At 35.9% G+C, this 21,804-nt stretch overlaps 3 protein-coding genes across 3 annotated transcripts; 2 read left to right on the plus strand and 1 right to left on the minus strand.

Annotated features, from left to right (window-relative positions):
- Nucleotides 1-560: 560 nt before the first annotated feature.
- Nucleotides 561-1,662, plus strand: LOC116167445. The gene is made up of 5 exons (XM_031482808.1): nucleotides 561-697; nucleotides 756-1,056; nucleotides 1,107-1,300; nucleotides 1,351-1,464; nucleotides 1,510-1,662. Exons 2-5 carry the CDS (start codon nucleotides 808-810, stop codon nucleotides 1,658-1,660), a joined length of 708 nt encoding a protein of 235 aa, XP_031338668.1. The 5' UTR covers nucleotides 561-697; nucleotides 756-807; the 3' UTR covers nucleotides 1,661-1,662.
- Nucleotides 1,663-10,227: 8,565 nt separating this feature from the next.
- Nucleotides 10,228-15,971, minus strand: LOC116167098. The gene is made up of 3 exons (XM_031482338.1): nucleotides 15,248-15,971; nucleotides 10,502-10,612; nucleotides 10,228-10,455 (listed from the first exon to the last, which is right to left on the minus strand). Exons 1-3 carry the CDS (start codon nucleotides 15,964-15,966, stop codon nucleotides 10,338-10,340), a joined length of 948 nt encoding a protein of 315 aa, XP_031338198.1. The 5' UTR covers nucleotides 15,967-15,971; the 3' UTR covers nucleotides 10,228-10,337.
- LOC116167025 lies at nucleotides 15,969-17,062 on the plus strand. The gene is made up of 4 exons (XM_031482259.1): nucleotides 15,969-16,320; nucleotides 16,474-16,661; nucleotides 16,717-16,827; nucleotides 16,882-17,062. Exons 1-4 carry the CDS (start codon nucleotides 16,183-16,185, stop codon nucleotides 17,060-17,062), a joined length of 618 nt encoding a protein of 205 aa, XP_031338119.1. The 5' UTR covers nucleotides 15,969-16,182.
- The last annotated feature ends 4,742 nt before the right edge of the window (nucleotides 17,063-21,804 follow it).

The raw sequence follows: 21,804 nt of genomic DNA on the forward strand, positions 1-21,804 counted from the left end.
TCCAATCATGCTACTACAGCGAACCCATTGATGCGCATTTTATTATATGTATAATGAGCCCTACATTGGATTGATACTTCTCTCTATTAGCAATAATTTAATTTTACATTTTTTTGGCACACATTGTAACTTTTTTGCTGGAATTAATCATTTAAGAAAGGCGTCATCATAGTGGAGAGTATCTTCAATTATTTTTTCAGATGCATAGCAATTTTAATGAAAACATGGATCAACGGAATACCTATTTTAATTATTCTATCTGAAATTAATCAAGAGAACAACAAAATCCTAAACTAAAACAGTCTCTACTAATATTACACTTGTACATTATGCTTTTTCATTTTAAGTATTTAAGTTGTTTCAGAAGGGATAAACAAACCCAAAACTTGCGCACGTAAACGTGTTGTATAGAATCGCAAATGCATACGATTATAACAAGGGGAACGCAAACAACAGGCAAAAACGATTATATTTGTGATACCAATTTGAAGCCAAACAAATCCTGCAGTTTTTGCGCGTTTACTCCATAAGAAGCTTTCCCTGCGTACTTTTCGCATGAATATCCTTAAATTTGCATTTATAAAGTTAGTTAACATACAAATTACGTTTAGAGTTTGTAATAAACGCCAATTAACAATTAACGCCCAGGAATTAGTGAAGTGTGAAGTGATAATTGATTGACGACGTTTCTCAGATGGTTCGTTTACCTATATCTAGCGAGCTGATTATTTCATATTGTAAAAACGCCGTTATAGGATTCGTTCTAATGGAAATTACTGCTAAGTTAATAATAAGGAAAGAGGGTAAATGAACTATCCAATCCCGGGTATTTACTTACTGATTAGTATCGGTTTTGCGATCGCCTGTAAGTTCAGATTTATTTGCACGTTGAAATACGAGCTCTGCGTCTCTGGTAATATGAGACTTATTCCCCTTTTTGCGATTTATGTTATATTGGGGCTAGTTTTCTGTGGAAAAGTGAGAGATACCAGCCGAACGTTTTCCATTCGACAGAAGCGCTTCCTTATTTTTCAGGAAGGTGTAAATTGGATTCAGGTGGGCCTTCTAATTAGACATTTTAGATCAAATTGTAGCCGGTTTTCTAGATGGTTGTGGGTATTGGTTTTCCAATTGCTCTCCGCGATGAGACCGTCACGTTAGGAGCGACAGTAAAAAGTTATTATCTGTTACCGACGAACAGTAATGATATTACGAATCCTACGATCAATATCGAAGATCGTAAGAGTCGGTTTCCTAACAGGTGGGAAATTTATGCGGCAATAAGGAATTTCATGGATAGGTGAGTACGACGATGTAAAGTAACAGCGACGTCATTTTTCAAATATTTAGATTTAATCAAGGAAATGGAAAAACTTGTTTGTTAAGAGCAATTTGCGAGATATCTTTCGCTCCTTTGAATCAAAAAACTGGTTTATTGCCAGAAATGGTGCAGACTATATTGACGTAGGTATAATTTCGCATTCGTTTCCACTTCAATTTATATTTCAGGCCATCCACCACGAAAGAGAGCATTAGCCAGTACAGTGACGTTGAATATCATGCGGCTGAAAAATATGGAAGACAGAAATACAACTGTGAAAGGTTATTTTCGGGGTGTAATTTATATTTCTTTAATCAATTTACCAAATTACTTTTGTAACAATTAATAACTGGTTGTCCCATTAAAGCTCGGCCCACATGGACCTGGTCCTAAGGAACATTTACATTCTGAAAAGGGAATTTACCAAGAATACTCGCCCTTAGAATAGTTTGTATGTACCGATTCCTCACGTAAACTTGATTTAGACACATATTTCAAGAAAGAGGTTTGAAAAGTAAGTTTTTTGGGGCGAATAAATCCGATTTAAACTTTCTTGGGGAGGGAGGGGGGGGGATGAAATAATCGATCAAAGATTTGAAATAGCATTGTTAATAATTTACACCCCAAACGCAACCTAGTTTTGTTTTTTATATTAACAATACACATTAAAAAGACAACAATTTACATGATTCTCGACAATTTGAGGATCTCTCATTTAAAGTTTTAATCGTAACGATGCAATAGGTCAAATTCAAGAAATAGGCTTTCCTGCTGTTTTCCTAATTTCGTAAGGCAAGTACCGGAGTAGTATAGAACAACTTTAGACGTTCTTCAGGGGCACCTCTAAAAAAGTATTATGCGGGTCCCTCTGTAATTGGGAAAAAGCCTGTTGAGGGCCCCGGAACAATAAGTAAATAAATAAAGAACAGTACCATCCTTAACTCCCGTTACAACGTTTTTAAGAAGAATATATTTTTGTGTACGACTTTTCATAAAAAAGTAAGAATATTCATACTCCCCACCAAAATCGGTCGCACATGCGCAAATCGAATGTATCCAAATGGGGCATTTTTTTAGTATACCGCTTTTCTAGAAATTCATGAAATATTAAAGTGAAGTATATTTCCTATGAAGTGTGGTTTATGAAGCATAATAATTAGAAATATACCTCTCGATTTTTTCGATATTGTGCCAAGCATTGCGGTTGGATTTTTTAATTTTTGAAAATTAAACTAAACTAATGTACCAAGTTTCATCTTTTTTCGCACTTCCGTTCAGGAGTGCGGCATTTTAGCGTAGGCATTTTTGCAAAATCAGAGAGGGATGTAAAAAAGCCTAATCTTTTTGTGTGTAATGGTTGTTCAGAAGCATATTAAAGAAGAAATCCAAATTTTGAGACCTTTGAGAGAATAGGTCCCAAACAAAAAATGTTGGACCCCAGGTTATTTGGCGAAACTCCTATCCTCCTATCCGCTTTTTACTAACTTAATTGTTACACTAACTAGATATACATTATATCATACGTAGCTTTGCGTACTATTCTTTTTCCATTTCGAATCTTACTTTCCCTTAAAAAACCTCGCCTGAAAAAAAGTTCTGGAAAGCATGTACCGATCTCTCCTCTTTTTTTATTGCTCGGGATTGCGTAATTTTTGAAATCAGTGTACAGTCGGCGCCGTAGAAACCGGGCCAAGTACTGTGGCACATGTTACTTGCATTTTTATATGTATAGTGTAAATCAGGGTTTTATTGTTATAATATCAGGTAATTTTAGTTCTCAAAATTTGAGATCATCGCTTTATGACATAATGCTTCTAAAATTCAAGGTGACCTCATAATAGTCCCACTTCACTCTACTTTGTGTTACATTTGCGAAATTTACCTTGATTCTGTACTCCACATTAGAGATGGTCGTCTCCGCTGACATGAAACCTGGATAACTAAAAACAGTTCTCTACAGTGTGGAAACACTCTGTAAACACGTTGAGGGTAGTATATGCGTAAACGTAGTCTTTTAATGAAGTGCTCCTTGAAAGTATATTATCACTTCGATTCATCTTACATGCCGTTATCGTTTCTTAGCTTTCATAATTGACCGAATCATAATGCACCATATAAGAAGACCGTTTCAACCTTCTAAAAATAAATTGCCGTAACCCCCCAACCCCTAATAGCTTGGTTAAGTAGTATAATGAATTACATAAGCTAAAATCAATTTCAAAAAACAAGAAGTAACGTTTACTATAGAAAAGTGGATTAATCGATTCATTGAAATTGAGCATCCCTGAATTTACTTATCCAAGATAATCATTATGGCAGACTGCCAACTCTCCTTCAATAGGATTCACGACCGAATCTCAATATTATTTAAATGAACTTTATTTATTAAAATACACTGTACCTTAAAATGAACAAAAAAACAATACGAATTTGGTTTTTCATCCGGCCATGCGTGGGTAAGAATATAAAACGTACAAACACCATTGCATATTCTACTAGCCAAGTTTTCATTTTGTTTAATTTCCCTCCGGTTTTACAAGCCCGCGCGTCGTATACGTATACCTACGCGAATATGTGATCAAAGGAAATTTTCATTGTACGAGTAATTTAGACTGAAACGATGGCATGCCCAAGCGTTGATCATCATGGCTTAGTTCAAAATTATCGTATACATGCTATAAATCACATCATTACTACATGGATTTGAAATAGTACCTACTCCCTTATTAAGAAAAACCTAACGTTGCTAAGGGTAACGTAATATTTTAAAAAGGCTGACTCAGAAAGTCACTATAAATAAAACTTATACGAATGGAATAATGAAAATTGATAGAACCAACATTATTAATATCATTCTCAGACAACTAAGACAAATCAATTTTCTTTTTTCGCCGTATGTGCTGATGCATCAGTCATACTTATACTCAAGTGTTCGTTTTATTGCCAGAATACACAACAGTAATTACAAAACGGACCACAATCACACTAAAAGCTATGAACCCCGACATGTAATGAATAATATGGCGCTTATTTACTCTAGTTCTGGTAGTGTTGTAAGGAAGAGGTTTTGTCATCCTCCATAATTCATAAGTTTTACAATTTTGACTGGGTGTTAATAATGAGCGTTGCTCATAATGGCAGGCCACGTAGTAATTTAGCCCGTAAGGGTAGGATATGAAAATACAGATTAAAACTGGTATGAATTGTAACTGAGAAACTACAACACAAAACTATTGCCATCAGCGTACGACTTTTGGCCATTTTGTATCCATATTAACTTAATTTCCTGAGGAGCTCGTTTCCGAAAGTAAAATTTAGTCTACGTTTTAATCATTGCTTAACCTTTACCGATTTCAATGATAGTTGACTTTGGGAATAGCCTGGAATTTGTGTATATTTCCCTAATTATTACACTTCAGGAGAGCAACTTCGTTTTCTTCTTTCCTTTTGTGGAATTTGCGTTCCCTATATAGAGATGCTTTTGGGATAGTACCAACCTAAATGGGGAAACAAAAAATAACTAGGACCTGGCTGAAGTTACATTCGTTTTTTTTTAATCAACGGCCTTCGACCTCGACCGGCACCTATTTTCATACCCTTTTTGGAAAAGAACCCTAAAACTCGACAAATTCGCCTCCGAAGTTGGCAAATCGCGCAAGTGTGTGAGTGAGTGAGTTTTGCACGCAGAGGATTAGGGCGCCGTGGTGGCCCAAGGGCTCACCTATAACCCTTTTATCTGTCGTTTTTCGAAAAGTGCCCCACAGTTCGAAAAATTCGCTTTTGTTTGGTCAATGGTCCGGTATACGAATAATGCATGTTACAATTCAAAATTAATTTATTAAAATTGAGTGAGTTTTGCACGCGGAGGATTAGGGCGCCGTGGTGGCCCACGGGCTCACCTACAACCCGCTATCTGTCGTTTTCCGAAAAGTGCCCCACAGTTCGAAAAATAATACACCAAGCGTTTCATTCGGTCAGAGGTTCTTATTATCTTACAAATTTAGATTTGTGGCCCTAAAAAGGGGGCCAGCTAATCCTTTACGACACGTCTTATTTCGCGTTCCATGGCGCGCAACCCCAAGACGTTGGGATGGACTCCGTTCGTTTCAAACCAATGAATTCCTGGCCGATGGAAAACTCGGTTTAAGTCAGTAAGAACTAGACCCTGTTGTTCAGCTAGAACTGTGATACCTTCGTTAATGGCGACAACTTTGTGGCCACTTCTGGTTGTGCGTCTATTCGGTGAAATTTTGCACAACACGATTCTTATGGACGGTTTCATCCACTTGAAGTCCCTAATCAGCCACTTCAGCATTCTTCTGAATTTCGTTTCGTGGAACTCTCGCCTCGCAGCGTAATTGGTCCATATCATAATGACAGCGGTGGCCACGTAGCTGGGGATACTCCACACGCTTCCTTTTGCAGCTGAAGAATTCAAGCGGCGCCTTAACTGGTCAATTGTCTGATCACCTACACACAATTCCGCACACTTTCCTTCTTCATTTTTGAAACAGCTGATATCACTCACTTTCCTGAGCATCCTCCGCACTATGCTGTCCCCTAGGTGAAACGTCATGATCAACTATTTGTCATCAACTGTTTCCAACGACTGGTTGTAGGTCCAAAATAAATTAATGTGAGATATAATGACAGGGTCATTAGGTAATATTGCTAGGGTAATTGTATCAATTATTATTACAATATCTTTTCGTATAAATTTGCAATAGCTCGTTTTGAAGAACTCGGAAAATATGTACTACAATGGATGTTTAACATGTGTGGTTTGGAGGACAGTCAAAGATTTAATCGATGGGTCCAATGTTCCACTTGTTTAAGATGGTTACATGACCAATGTGTTCCGAACATATCTCGGAAAGATCTCGACAGACTAGTGAGCCCTTCCTTTATTTTTACTTGTTTCCTCTGCAAAAAGTAGCCTATCTTTATAGTTCAGTCGCAGAATGTAATATTGAAGGTGTTATGGTAGCCGTAGGTAAGGTTGCATTATACTTCAAAACTTGCATTATTCCCCAATACTCGATGGTCTCTCAAACAGTATGGAATCCACAGCTTACCATTTGGAATAGGGCTACCTACTTCGGAAGGTAGTGCACCCATTACTCTCCTCATAACCAGACCACCAGGTTAAAAATGGATGTAAAATGCAACATTGTACATGTACAACCATTTATGGCTACCGGGATTATGCATATCAATTTATTAAACAAATACATACAACCTAATTAATAAACATTTGAATAGTATGAGGAGGGTAAATCAGCCACAATCTCCCGAAGTATTCGGCGAACTCCCCCAATTTAAATACAGGGTGTACACTTTTGTTTCTTTTACTTTAGTCTCTTTGAATCGATTGACTGTTTTCTGTTGCCGTCGATTACGTCACAACAAAAAGACCTTGTATAGGAGTAATGCATCGAACCAAGCACCTCCTGTGTGACATTTGAATTTTGAAAACAAATATCACACTAAGGTGATGAGGAAACCTATGGTGTTAAAATCGCAATTTGCAAAAAAAAAGCGAATTTTTCGAACTGTGGGGTGGGGCACTTTTGGAAAAACGATAGGTAGACGGTTTTAGGTGACCCTTGCGCCACCAGGAGCGCCCTAATCCTCCGCGTGAAAAACTCACTCAATTTTAATAAATTAATTTTGAATTGCAACTTGCATTATTCGTATACCGCGCCATTGACCAAACAAAAGCGAATTTTTCGAACTGTGGGACACTTTTCGAAAAACGATAGGTAGAGGGTTTTAGGTGAGCCCTTGATCCACCACGGCGTCCTAATCCTCCGCGTGCAAAGCTCACTTACTCACACACTTCCGCAACTTGCCAAATTCGGAGGCGAATTTGTCGAGTTTTAGTGCTCTTTTCCAAAAAGGGGATGAAAATTGGTCCCGGTGCCATCACTTTCGAAAGCCGTTGATTTAAAAAAAACGAATGTATCTTCATCCCGATTCTAGTTATTTTTTGTTTCCCATTCAGGTTGGTACTATCCCAAAATTGGTCCTTAAAAAAAAAGCGAATGTAACTTCAGGCTAGTCATTGTGTAGGTATAGGTTTTGGTTCCTTTAGGCGTCAAGATAATGGGAGTATAGCTAAAATTGCATCCTTTTTAATTTAGTTTGGTGCAAAAGGACGTAACACTTGGGTAAATTCCTGTCCTGATTAGGAGGTTATCTTAACGAGGATATAGTATTTCTAGTCAAAGTCCGGACTATCGAGATCGAACTAAAAAATGCAATGCAAAGTTCGTATCATGTAAATGCGATGCAGAAACACAAACACTTTTTCTATTATAACGCGTTATAAAATAACAATTTTGCATTATTTAAAATTTAAGGGTACGGCGAAGAAAGAAAAACTTTCATTTTTCTGTGAAAAAAAAATTAAAAAGTTGTACAAATTGATGAAAGTTCCTGATCAGTGGAACATTAAAACAGTCACCAACGATTCGTTATTTTCAAAATTTTCTCCGGAAGCGACAATTTCAAGGCGATTTTAAGGCAACTGGCATTCTCAGTCCTTGATCCACCTGACATCTAATAATCATAATAATTTTTCCATTGTGCAATAAAACAATGGTTCGTTAAGGGTCCAAGGGCAAACATCCATTTCGAAAATCTTCAACAAAAAAGGTATTGTGACTAATTGTTTTACATAACCATTGTAAATCTAAACTGATTTTTTGATTGGATTTGTTTAGTAACGCAAATTATTAGAGGAAAATTTTCTATCAATGATATTATTATAGTAGGCCTATATTTCGAGTGTTTTATTAAACGGCGTCTTTATATAGATTGCATATTGCAGTTGAATGCTAAGGTGTGGTCGTCCGTCCATCAAAATAAATGTTTTATTGATAGTAGTATAACTTCCACAATTACTAGGATAAGCGTTTGTGAACTACCTACCTCGTTTAATCATCATAAAACCTCGCTAAAAAAATCAGATAGGTACATTAACATGACAAATTGAAACATAAGGACCTTGAAACTTTGAAATTGTAAACTATGCATTTTGGATAATGCTTTTACTTTTATAATCAACAAAAATACAAAAAGTTTGTAAAATTCACCTTTTTTATAATATTTTATATCTATTTCAAAGGATTCAGCTAGTAAAAAAACCATACGATTACAAACCGTTAGTGTCTACTTCTTAAGTAGATAAAATACAAACGACTTCTTTGTAATTGAATCATCTTCGTCATTTGGCAAGTCTCCCTCTCTCTCAGGCACGTCGCAGTTGAGTTGAAGCTCTGCGGTGCTACGGGAAGTGCTTAAATAAAATCGGTTTTATAGTCATAGGTACCTTGCAAAAACTCTAAGATCGCCAGCTAATAAAATTTCCCTTAGAACGACGAACTTTTCAAAACTATTTTACCCCATATCGATTTTCTTTAGTGATTTAGTATTATAGTGGAAGTGTTGCAGAACGTGTTTTCCGCTGCTATTGCACGAAACTATAAGTTCTGACATTATGGACGGTGTTTAAACTCACGTACTTACTCAGTTTTCGTAAGTGTAAGTTATATTCGATTCATGAAAAATTCTTCGGCTTATTATCGAATCTACAGTCCACGTTCGTATGCCGTTTTAACTCGTTTAAAGTCCCTTCTGCAATATATTTCAAGGAAATGCTGCTCAATGCGACGTTATTGGACCAGAGAATGTAATTGCTATCTTGGGAATTTACATCTTGAGACGAACTTGTTTCATAGTCGTTCGTGTTTTCACTTGTAGTTTGATGAACTTTACGTTTTGTTTAATGGGAAAATATAACTGGCCCATTTTATATGTTACTACGGTAATTGTATGCGTCCATACCATTGTAGGTAATGAGACACTAACAAAAATCCGGGCGTTATTGCTTTTAATGGCCGTATTGCTTTTCATTATGGTATAATGTAAACTGACAAAAAGATGTAAGGGTCAAAGCTCCTATAAACCAAAGGAAGGTTAAAGATGTCGTAGTTCTTGGAATTTTAAAGGTTGAGAGAAGGACGCGTTCAGTGCTGAAGTCGAAAATTGCTCTGTCTTGAAAGTCAAAGGGGTTAAGACCGTAACTCAGAGGGATAAAAAGATTAGTTTAGTAAAAGATGCCCCGTCGAACCTAAAATGGACGTTTCACTTATTGGAAAATAGCTTGTTTGTGTTCAATACGCACAGAAATCTGTAGAAACAATAGAAAAGGACTGCATCGTCCAAAAATTAAATGCTGACACCAAACAAGAGTATTTTGTAATAAATGTGTAAACAAATATAGCAAACTTATGTTTAATTTCAAGAGTGACTTTTTTTCATCAAGGTGCTGAGTTAAGGGTCTCAGAACCAATTATTAAAGCGAGCTAGCCGTGGATAAATTCAAATCTGGTAACACCGTAATCTTTTTCACTATAAGGTCTTGTTTAATCAACACGTTTAAGAAATGGTAAAATCTTTATTTTCAAACCCCGTTGCAGCCTGCAGGCCAGGGAAGGACCGTAGAAACAATAATAAGTACCTGTCTCCTGGTTTCGCATTACACATATATTTTTGTGTTGCTGAAATACGAAAGTTAAGTATAAAGGATATTATTGTTCACATTACAGCGAGGCCCCAATTAAACCAAATTAATGGCATTGAATAAATTATGAAGTTGCTTTAGATTCACGGCTTGCGTTTACAAATTGTACAAAATGTATTGACGCCATTAATTATATTTTCTGCTACAAACGAAAATTTATAAAAGCAATTCATCTTCTAAATTAAATCATATTATTTACGTTAAAATCTCAAATTAATACACAGTTTCAGGCACAGAGAAATAAATTATTACCAACATGTCAACAAGTTTAACATTCTACATAGTTACACATGGAGATCTAAACCAATAATAACGTTTACCAAGTCATTAAAATATTTGTTGTATAAATTCACTTCTGGAAGGCTTCCTAAGAAGTTCAATTGACCATCCGTTTGCTTTAAAACGAGAATAGAGTCTCTTTAAGGGGAGTTATAATAACCCCCATACAGACGATGTGCATCTTGAATATCTCTCCGTGCAATTGTGCTTTTCATCCGCAGCCGAGTCATATTCGTCTTCTCCCTCATTATTTTTGTGTTGCTTTATTCTGGAACAATCAATTTCATGAGTAATTCTAAGCATTACCGACTTACTTGAAGATTGCTTTAATTATTTCCTCCATGAAAGTTCCCACGTGATTTGCGGGACGTTGGGTTACCTCGCAAATGGCTTTCAGTAGGCAAGCTTTCCCATTTTGTCTTTGTCTAAAAATAAATATCCATAAAACGTGACAAGATCATTTTTATATAGTTTCAACAAAATAATAGCGAAAGGATCGTAAATAGGATGAGGTGGTTTATAGTCCCCGTGTGCCAAACACTTTCAAATTATTTGCCTAAGGGATGGCCTAGAAGACGTATATTTAACGAAAAAAAAAACCATATATTTACGTCGGTTTGTTCATTTTACTACAGCCAGGGGCGAAAGAAATAAAAATGGATGCCGTTTTTAGGTTTGTATTGATTATTTATGTATGTTTATGGTAACTTTATACAAAAACGAGGTGAAAATTTTCACGAATTCAAACTGTAAATCTAAGCGAGGTTACTTTTCTCGCTTTCTGTTATTTAAACACACATTAACAATACACGAGTTTCTTTACTTTTCACTCAACGTTAGTAAATTAGGTTTTACACATCAGATAATTTAAAACACAACTGTTTGTTCTATTCTCGTTTATAAATTGAAGTTTGTGTGTTTAGCTCTAGTAAGAAGCGTCGCTTGTTCTTTCACTTCGAAAGAAGAGCGAAGAACGTTTTTGTATTAAATAAGACTTAATTTGCGGTTCCGGGCTGTGGTTTGGTACATCTACGGCCAAAATTACTTTAAAACTTCTAAGAGCATTGCATTTTCTAAAGGAACGCATTTTCGAATTTAACTTCAATTATGTTCACTAGAATAGGCCTCAAAGTCACCGAAATTGTACTAAAATAATGAGAATTCTACCATACCTCTCTATAAATTGGCATTTAGATGTGATATACACTCGGTGTAATACAAGGGACGCGAATTGAATTAGCATATCTCAACAACATTGACTCTGTGGAATCGGAATGCTTAGATTATTATTGTATGTAATATGTGTAAATATTTTAATGAACCGCGTCTCCAACTTAAGGTGCCCCAGTATAATAACTCTACATTTATTTTGCTGAACATTAAGTTTATACGATTTTCCGATGACCAGTCGTAAACTGTTTCCCTAGTGAAATGTACTGTGTTCACAGAAACATTGGTAATACTTTCATTTATTATTCGATTTTCATTCAAAATAAAACCAGTGTAACAAACGCGGCTCTATCGGGTATTCGCAGAAAAATTAATAACAGTGTTCTGTCTGTCCGCCCAACCCTCTGCGCGAATTTTCGAATCTGTCTTTGGTAGCAAATAGCTCGGACAAGTTATTCAGTCAAATAAGTTTGAGGGCTAAACCAGAAGGGGGAAATGACATATCGCACAGCATACTTGTTGGGGGTTTATTTATTGGACGATTTTGATCAAAGCTTTGTCCAATATGGTAAATGAAAATTGCTATCCGTAACGGTTTTTCAATCGCCTGTGTCGCCGTTAATTCTCTGCGAGGAGTGGTAAACTGTTTTTGTGGTGAAAGAATCGGTCACGAGTTCATTTGAAATTTATTGTGGTTTTTCCGTAACGATTGGGAAACTCATTTGTATCCAGTGGCCTAGCCAGGAACTTGGTTTAGAAGGGGCTGATGTGCGTACGTTGTGAAAAACGGTGAATGATAAAGAGATTCAAGATAGCGTCTCTCTTTAGAAAGTTATGTCCGTGTGGGAGGAGCTAGGCTACAGCCCTAACCGTCCCCCTGACTACGCTCCTGCCATCTATCGTAATTTTCTCTTGGATAGACGGAAACCGCATTCCGATTGAAATTCATGAACAACATACCGAGGACAAAATGTGGTTTTCGAAATATTCCAATTGCTTGCACCAACAATCCTCTTCCCGTGGCGAATGGGAGCTTGTTTCGTCTTGTGTTTCTTTTGAGCAGAGACATAAACTATATTTACTCTTGAAACAAGATTTTGTTAACATACTTGTACAACAGCCCCTACATGGGCCCTATGGGAAAGACTTTTGCGGTTAAATGGATATATTTCTTCCAGACGTCCTTTGTGAGTACGCTCTTCCGACAATCCGTTCTGGAGATATAAGAGAATAGATCAGATCACGATAAGGGGTCGAGGAGGACTATGGTTGGTAGAAATGAATTCCTTTCGTTGAGACTTTTCATTAGAGTACCATGAAGTATGAAACCAGTTCCACTCCTCCTTCCTCCTTAACGCCCTCTTTTGATAAGGGACCAGGAAAAAGGGCGGTAGTTGCAACTGCAAATTCCGTCTTTTTTAATGGAGAAATAGTATTACATTTTTTGCTCATCATGAGATAAACTCGTACTGTAGAACTTGCTGTAGGTTCTGAATTGAGTGGGATCTTTAACAGCTGTTTGGTGTTAGTAGTAGAATAGACACTAACGCTCAAAATTATAGTCAGTAACTAAGAGGAGAACTTCGAAGCAACCGCTTTTTGCCATTGTAAGCGACCGGTACGGTCTTAGGCATTCGCGTGTTGGCCTTTGACCTTAAAATGTTCTGGTATCAGAAGTAACTAACATTTTAAGGTCTCATTTAAAAAAGTTAAATCGTTTTGACCGGGGATCGAACAAAAAACTTAACCCGAAGTTAGTATTCGCAAAAATAAGTAATCTTTCGTTATCGCGTATCAAGTAACGAGAACATTTCCGGACAACAAACTATGAAATACACGCATCGTTCTTGTTAAAGAACATTTTCGCATTACTAAGAATTTAAGTATCGGGTGTTGAAACAAAACTTTCCCTTTTCTGTAAAAAATCAGTAAAGTTAATTGTGTGGTTTCGACTATATTTACTAAATTATGTGCTAGTAAAGAAACTTTCTTGGTCAGCAAAAACTATAATAACCTCCGACGTTTCGTTATCTTCAAAATTCTACAAGTCTACAATTTCAAAGGTAGTTGAAGAATCAGCTCCAACCCAGCCGATATCTGATAATAGAAAAGAATTTTCCATTGTACATACAGCCAAAACAGGAATCCGGAATCACTCGGCAAACATTTGTATCTACATAACCATTGTAAATCTAAATTGTTCTTGGTTGAGTCCGTTTGTTAAAACAAATTAAGATAAATAAAAAATTCTTTTTCACTTTTGCAATTTAATAAAGTGTTCTTGCAGAAAGGAGCCAATTTATTAGCTTATTTATTGCACATATTTCATGATATTATACTTAAATAAAGACCTATTGACTAGGACGTAATTTTCTTTTGCGTCATTTTCTTGGAAATTTAATTTAAATTTAGTAAAAAGCTTCCTTGTAATAACGTCTGAGATTATTAATAATAACAGGTATTTGAAATATTGAAAATTAAAGGTATTTTGAATGTTTATTTCATTGTTAGATAATAAAAAGGGTTATAAAACGTGATCACGAATTTAAAAGTTTGGAAAAAAGAGTTAGGTTTGTGGTTTAATTGAGATTATCTTAAGGAAAAATAGGAACTGGATTACGTTTAACTTTATCAATATTCAGGACGTTGTTTTTGAAATTAAAACATTTGAAATGGATTCGGCCGCCTAATTGTTAATTAATGATAAGGTATTGCTTGGGATTGTGAGATTAAGAAATTGTTGTGGCAATCTCGAATTTTTATTCGTTATCAAGTTGCTTATTAGTGTAAATGTGACAGTTTCGAGTTGATTTATTAAGTTTTTCCTTTATTTGTGAGAGATAAATGTAATTGTTAGGAGATAACTTGGCTATTTTGTGGCTATTTTAATCATTAAAAAAATTGTATTATTCGGTGGAAATTGTTCATATTAATTTAAAAAAATTCGTAGACGTAAAGTGTAGGTTGTATTAACTAGTACCTATATTTTTTAGGCAGTGTTTAATAGTTGATACATTTTTTCGGTTCGTTTGTAAAAAGTCTGTTTACCAGTGTCCAATTCTGCTCCTTAGAAGGAAATAAGGGCCAATTGCACCGTCAAAATTAAGTATCCCTTAAAGTTAAGCATAACTTAGATACCATAGCAACGATTGTGTTAATAATCGTTGCCACAGATTTTAAGTTCGACTTAACTTGAAGCAAGTATTGGATGTTTAACTAATTACATGAGTCTTTTGAATTAAACAAAAAATGTCATATTGTTGCAAATTCGTTTGTCGATAATTGTCACTTTTAACTATTAGTATGGAATTCCATCTCTTCTCATATAAGAAAATCTCAGTCTGATTTTCAGCATGAAAGTTTCTAAATTAGAAGTAATAAATTTTATGGCCCAATAGGTACCTATTATTCATTCGGGGTAAAATATCCTAAGAATAGCGAGGATGTACGTTATACGTGGTTCCTAGCTAATTTCGCGCTATACTATGATCCATAGTGCTATAGTTAATGTAACTCTAAAAACTATTCATGTTTTTCGCTGCGTTAAAATGGAAGCTCGGTACGCTAAATCAGAATGTGTGGAAACAAAGATACATCGATATCGTTTTACATAGAAATAAGATTCGCTAGCCCTTTTGACAAGCACATTAAGATACAGTAACTTCTTTATCACCCAGGACTATCGTGTTTACATTTAAAAAGAAATTTATACAAAACCGGCGAGTTTTACAAATTCAAACGTGAAGTTGAGTTTGAAATTTTATATCAGAAGTAATGGCAAGGGGAAGCAGAGTGATGAAAATTCAGAATATTGGAGATAAACAAGACAGCGTCTATAGTTTGACATCAATTTATCATAACGATTTTCAATAGAGGAAAGCAATACATACGCGTCTAGAAATTTCTCAATTTTTGCAAAGAGATCCCTTCTCGTCCTTCTATGCACTTCCTTGTACACAGGATGCTCATAAAACGAAGACGGTTCCTTCATCACGATATTAGATTTGAAAGGCGTCTTTAAATCTAAAGCGTCATAAATAGGTCGGTAGTCGACATATTTCCCTCTTAGATATTCGCGATAACTTGTATCAGGTTTTCCGTTATAGCGGATCTTGCTGTATCCGGGGGCGGTTAAAGAATCCTTAATAGCTGATGCCGTGTAAGTATTTTTAATCGAGTCACTTGTTGAGGAAGATGCTTTTTGAACTGACCAACCGCCGGAAGATACACTTCCCGGTTTGTCGACACGTTCCATTCCCTGCACCTTCTTTTTAAACAGATGTATTGGTTCGGATGGAAGCTCCCAAGCCAGCGCAGCTGTCCATCCTATTGTGAATATGTCCGCTTTGCCACTTATTGGAATTGTAAAGCAGAAGACTAAAAATAAACGATTAACCTTGTTTTCAGGCTGTGCCAGTTTCGTACCGAGTTGAAGAGAACTCCCATCTGGGAAAATTAAGAAGCGTTTCGTTCTGGAGAGGTTTTTAAAGGTGTTATCACTATGTGACGGTAGTATGTTGGCAAGTACTGATAATGCAATGTATCCGTAAAATCTTTGGCACATGTTTCTTCTAATTAAATAATAAAGGAAGACACTCAAACCAGCCATAGAAACCGCACTTTCGGTTTGTTAACATGACGTTTGTTATACTAATTAAGGATTAACGGTCTTAATGTTATGAAACACTCGTCTAGTTCAATACTCCGTCGGCAATTAAATTCACGCACCGTTGCTTCTAAAAGAACAAATATTTACTTTCCATTTATCAGATACGAATGTATCTTCTTTCTTCGAGTTTAATTTACTATTAAGGATCGCGCTGAGATGAATCGTTGTTCATTTATTTCGGTAGTATTTTGCCTGCTCGCTTTCAAAATAACATGTAGTAGTCCGAAGAGTGAAAATTCTCTATTGCTGCGCCGCAAAAGATATCTAGTCTTTCCAGAGGGCTCCAGTTTGTCTGTGAGTTATTCCGCTTTATATCTTTCCGATAGTGATATCCTCTAGATTTCTATTTTTATTTCGTTGTTAATAAAAAAAAACCAATAACTTTCAAGAGAATGCTAAAAACCCAAAGTCATAAAACTCTGCTGAATTTTAAAATCCACATTTTAGATCGCCATATGTCTAACTGCACAAACTACTTTGCCGGAACAAATTTTTACGGAAGCCATAAATTGGGGAATTGCCTACGATCTTCCGAACGAATCCTCTGTACTGAGACAATTTCTCCATCCCAAGCATGTAATGCAACGGAGAAATCGAAGAGATTTGTATCGAAACATGGAGACTATTATGGACTCGTATACGCTACCACGTTTCAAAAGAACTAGCTTTACTTATGCGTTTCTTTTATAGCATGGGATTTAACGGACGTTCTTGCATATTGAGAGCTTTATGCGAAACATCCAGGCGATTTTTATCAAGACAAACGGGCCTGGTTGAGGAATTAATTCGAATTGCGTTTCGGTAAGGCCGCAGCTTACTTATTTGACAGCTTTATCTGATTATACGATTTTTCAGTTTTCCTTTACAGAAAATAATGAACTGGGAACCGGAAGAACATCGCTTATATCATTGGGCTTATCGTATTGGCCACGAAAAAGAAAATACAGACTGTGCGGATTTGTTTTCCGAATGTTCATTCTCTTTATTAGATATGGCTTTGGGGGAATACGCTGATTATTCCCATGGTTACACTTAAGTTTTCGAACATTAAATTTTAAATTTCAGATTAAAATTTACATTTTTTTTCATAATCAATTAACCTATTTAAAGTCTGAAGATCTTTTGAAGTTCCTCTTGTCTTACGCTTCACAGAAAATTGCTCCGGCTAAGGAATATAAAGGACTAAATAACTCTTTTATTATCATTTAATGTGGCTAAGAAGTTTATTCGCGCAATTACCGCGGCAAAAAAATCAATAGGTATAAGAATCAAACGAATAATTCGTGGAATAATTCATTCATAGTTTAGTCCCGTTCATATAATAACATCATAGTTAATCCAGGCGCCCCTCCTGAATTTTGCGCCAGCGACCCGTTATTGACTAGCGGATTTCGGAGACGTTCGAGCGCCACCGCCTATTCCAAAGAAACAGTAAGGGATGCTGCGCCCCAGTAGCTAGGGATGCTGGGGTTCATGTACAACCTCTGATACGGACTCGTAAGTAACGGGCGCGATGATACATCACCCCTTCATTTGGTTCCTTGTTACAAACGTTTGAGATATGTAAAGAACAGGTATTTAAAAAATTTATCCCTTTCTCTTTTTGAAAAAAAAATACAATAAACGTAGTGCTTGTGGAAATTCGAGGTGGGCGTACACAGGCCTCTTTGTTAAGGTTACAAATGCCCACTTTTCTTAGTCAATTCGTTGCTGGTTAAGTTTTAATTGAAATGTTGCCCCTTATTCGACAACTATTACTTTTAATATCAGCAACTTAATGACTAACTGCATTTGACCAGGCACACCCCATTTCTAATACAGACGGTTTCGTTCCTAAATGTAAACAATTTTTGTTTATTCGTTTGTGTTAGCCACGTAAAAAGTTCACAAATGCCAAAGCATGTGAACTGGTAATAAGTAGTATTTCGTGTACTTGAAAATCTGTTCCAAATCTACAAGGCGGTCATGGAAATGAGTAAGTAACTTTAAGAATATGGACCTTGATATATTTGAGACCTATGTATATTTATATAGAACGTTTCCGGTTGCATAGTTAAAGAAACCTTAATCCCAAAAGGGACAATGGAGTGATAAGTATACGTTGCAAAACCTCTCACTTTACGATCCGTTTCTCGCCCGCAAAATAAAGCTCAATCCTTTTCATGTTTTTTGAGCGGATGTAATTTTCATGTGTATATATAGCAGACAGCTACCATGAGGGTGCGATGCGAGTGTTTCTACTATCAGTAAAACAATAAATTCAATTGAAACTGCCCCAATGCATGATGAATGTGTACAGCTATTTGTGAAAAAACAGTCAGCATAATACTCTCCTATTGCACAGCTTTTCGCCAATAGATCAAATTCTGTTTATCGAATATACAGTAATTATTCCATGCAGCAATTCATGTGTGTAGTGTGTCAACATTAGAGAACGCTTATTGATATGGTTGTCTGTGATATGGGATTGTAATGCACAAAATTTAAATGTTTATTTCTAAAAAAAACTTTATAATAACAATCTTCAATAAGTATTGTTGCGGGTACCATCAAATGTAACCAAGAAACGTTACAAAAGGAGCGGGGCGATGAATTGAAGTAGAAATACCAAAAGCGAGTTAATTTTTAACCTCAAACTTATTTACATAGAAACAACTGTTTTAGAATCAAAGAATTAAGTAGAGTATTAAATCATACACCCCTTTGGTTCCTATATTAAAGATTCAGGTTCAAGTTTTCTAAATGGCACCCGATAGTTTTTAACATTCGTCGCAATTTTGTTGGAAATCGTTCATAGTTCTATTTCATATTTCATATTTATTTATTTCCCTTTCAGATTACATTAGTAATATAGGGTCGTCAGGAGAGTAAATCGTATACAAACAATTAGTTAGTGACAAACGTAACATATAAGTATATAAAACATTTATAAGTGTATAAAACAAAAGACAAGAGACATATAGGACTCTCGATATCATACTGGAGAGCCTGCCAAGTACTCCACCACTGTGTAATATGGGTGCTCCAGAAAGAAATTTTTCGCCAAGGATTTAAATTGTGCTGCTTTGCATTTTTGGATCCGCATAGGTAGGTGATTAAATAATTTAATGCACCTATATGTGGGAGATTGTTCATATAAATGTGTAGTGTGTTTTGGGATACAGAGTTGCCGTGCGAAACGCGTTTTCATCGTGCTGCTGACATCTTGGTTGGTACTGAATTGATGGAGGTTGTCGAACGTATAGAGAACACATCTGTAGATATAGAGAGAGCAGACAGTCATAATTTTCATGCGCCTGAAAAGTGGCCGGCAGTGCTCTCTTGGACCAGATGACACAATCGCCGTATTATGCGTTTCTGAGCAATTAGAACTCTGTTCGCAGCTGGCGCATGACCCCAAATGATAATAGTATAGTAGGTGGCTTTGCACATGGGCATAATAATATAGTAAGAGTGTGAATGACCAGACAACATCCCGCAAACATAAAATTGTATAGCTTGCACGACTAAGTTTGGCGCATATATGGTTGACATGTGTAGCCCAGTTTAAATTTTCATTAATGTGCACGCCTAGAAATCTTTCGTTGCTGTCGAATGATAGTACTTTATTGTTTATGTATATAGTTGGGTAACTCGGCGAGCTTGCGCGACAATTGTGATAGAAGATTACGCTTGTTTTTGAGTCATTTAGCTTTAGTTTATTAGCAGTACACCACTCCATCATTCGTAGCACTGCATTATTGACTTTCCCAGTTAGGCTGTCTAGATTTTTATCGGAAAGTATCATGGAGGTGTCATCTGCGTATTTGCAGAGAGCAACACCGAGATCAGCAAATGCTTCATCCATGTCGTTCACGTAGATAGCGAAGAGTAGTGGAGCCAGAGTTGAACCCTGTGGGGTACCCATGTCGTATTGTAGCTCAGCTGAGTTAAATTTATTGTTGATGATTTCACCACATTTACCGGTAAGTTCGACGAACTGAGATCTATCTGATAAGAATTCTATACAACTGTAACTATTTTCCTCCATTCTGAATTGGAAATCTGCACAACTTATCCTTGGGGATGCAAATCCCGTCGCGTTAATTGTTCAGCAGTTAAAATAATTTAAATTATAATTAACATTTTAAATAGCAATAAATGGATGATCCCCACACTAGTTGAATGATATAATCCGCACCCCCAGTCTCCTTGGATATGATCACGAACCTTCCCTTTAATGACAAAATAGACTAAAACTACTAAAACGGTCACCAAATTACTTATAAAATGTTACCTTGCCTTTTAAGGGTGTACCTAAAACACACAAAGTTTTACAAACGTATTTGATGTGCATATTTGAGGGACGTATAGAGCTGCATATTTTCGGTACAAATCCACATCATTTTGTAACGGGAGGCTTTAATAGGGCTGAATTTTTTGAATTGCGCTAGCGTTGCGTAGTTTTAGATGCTGGATATTAGGGAATATTATACAAGGTGTTTCCATTAACGTTACGGGGTCAGTCTGTCGGGAATTAACATGCGGTAATACTATCCTCGTGGGGTTTACGTCTACGTTCCAAAACAACTAAGTCCGGGAACTTGAATTAGAGGCGATTTAATTTTGGTCCAATTGGACGACTATATGGTATTTTTTAGACGTCATATAAATAATATAATGTGTATTTTTATATTTATATACAGATCGGGTCCTTTAAGGATTTTAATTAGTGAATTTTGGGTTGTTTTGTGTGGTAAATTAGAGATCTGTTTAACATTGTAAAAGCAAGATTCTTCCATTGTAAATAAAGTTCGTGTTGAGACTAGAAATATAGAAATTGTCAAAATGTTATCGAATGTCGGCGTTTTAGATCATTTTAAGCCAATTTTGTTAAAATTTTGGATATGTACAGGGTGGTCCAAACTGGACACTTTCTTATGGAAACGTAATTTATTTGAAGAGATAGCCCAAATGGACCAAGGTATCAGAAGCTCAATTTTGAAGAGAAAATCATTGGCACAAACAGAATTCAGATATATCAATCGTTTGGCCGGTAGAGGGCGTTTCTCGAATTTAGCCGATTTCTTTAAATGCCCCCATGCCATAACTTTCTTATCATTAAAAATAATTGATTTTGGCAAAATCTTCCTTAGGGCACTTTTTTATGTAGAATCTATCGCGATTCGCAGTTTTTATACAGGGTGTTTAGTTTTTTCTATACGACCCTAAACTACATTTTTTCATATGAACTACCTTACATATTTTGGAGTTTTTCAAATGATCGTAAAGTTTCCTAAATTTTGATGTATCACTTGTACTTACATTAAATATTATTTGCAATATTGACATCTAGGTTTCCATGGCGAACAAAAGAAGGCAGGATTGTTTAAATTAAAATCTCTGGGTTATTTGAAACTTTTTATCGATTCCAAATATTTTTAGTTTCAAAACACCAAAAACAAAGGACCTGAAAAGTCGTGTGAGTAAAACAAATAACTCATATAATAAATATAATATACAATAAATAATGCAGATAACCAAGGAATTTATTGTCGTTTATACAATCCTGCCATCTTTTGTTCGCCATGGAATGTCTGCAATAAAAATATTTTACTGTATAACATGCAATATTAGAAATATTTAATGTAAATATAATAAGTGATACATCAAAATTTAGAAAACTTTACACTCTTTTGAAAAACTCCAAAATATACATGGTGGTCCATATGAAAAAACTGTTTGCGCCAGTGATTTTCTCTTCAAAATTGAGCTCCCGATACCTAGGTCCATTCTTTC

The sequence above is a fragment of the Photinus pyralis genome, unplaced genomic scaffold (genome assembly GCF_008802855.1).
Source record: "Photinus pyralis isolate 1611_PpyrPB1 unplaced genomic scaffold, Ppyr1.3 Ppyr1.4_LG3b, whole genome shotgun sequence".
NCBI classification, from domain to species: domain Eukaryota; kingdom Metazoa; phylum Arthropoda; class Insecta; order Coleoptera; family Lampyridae; genus Photinus; species Photinus pyralis.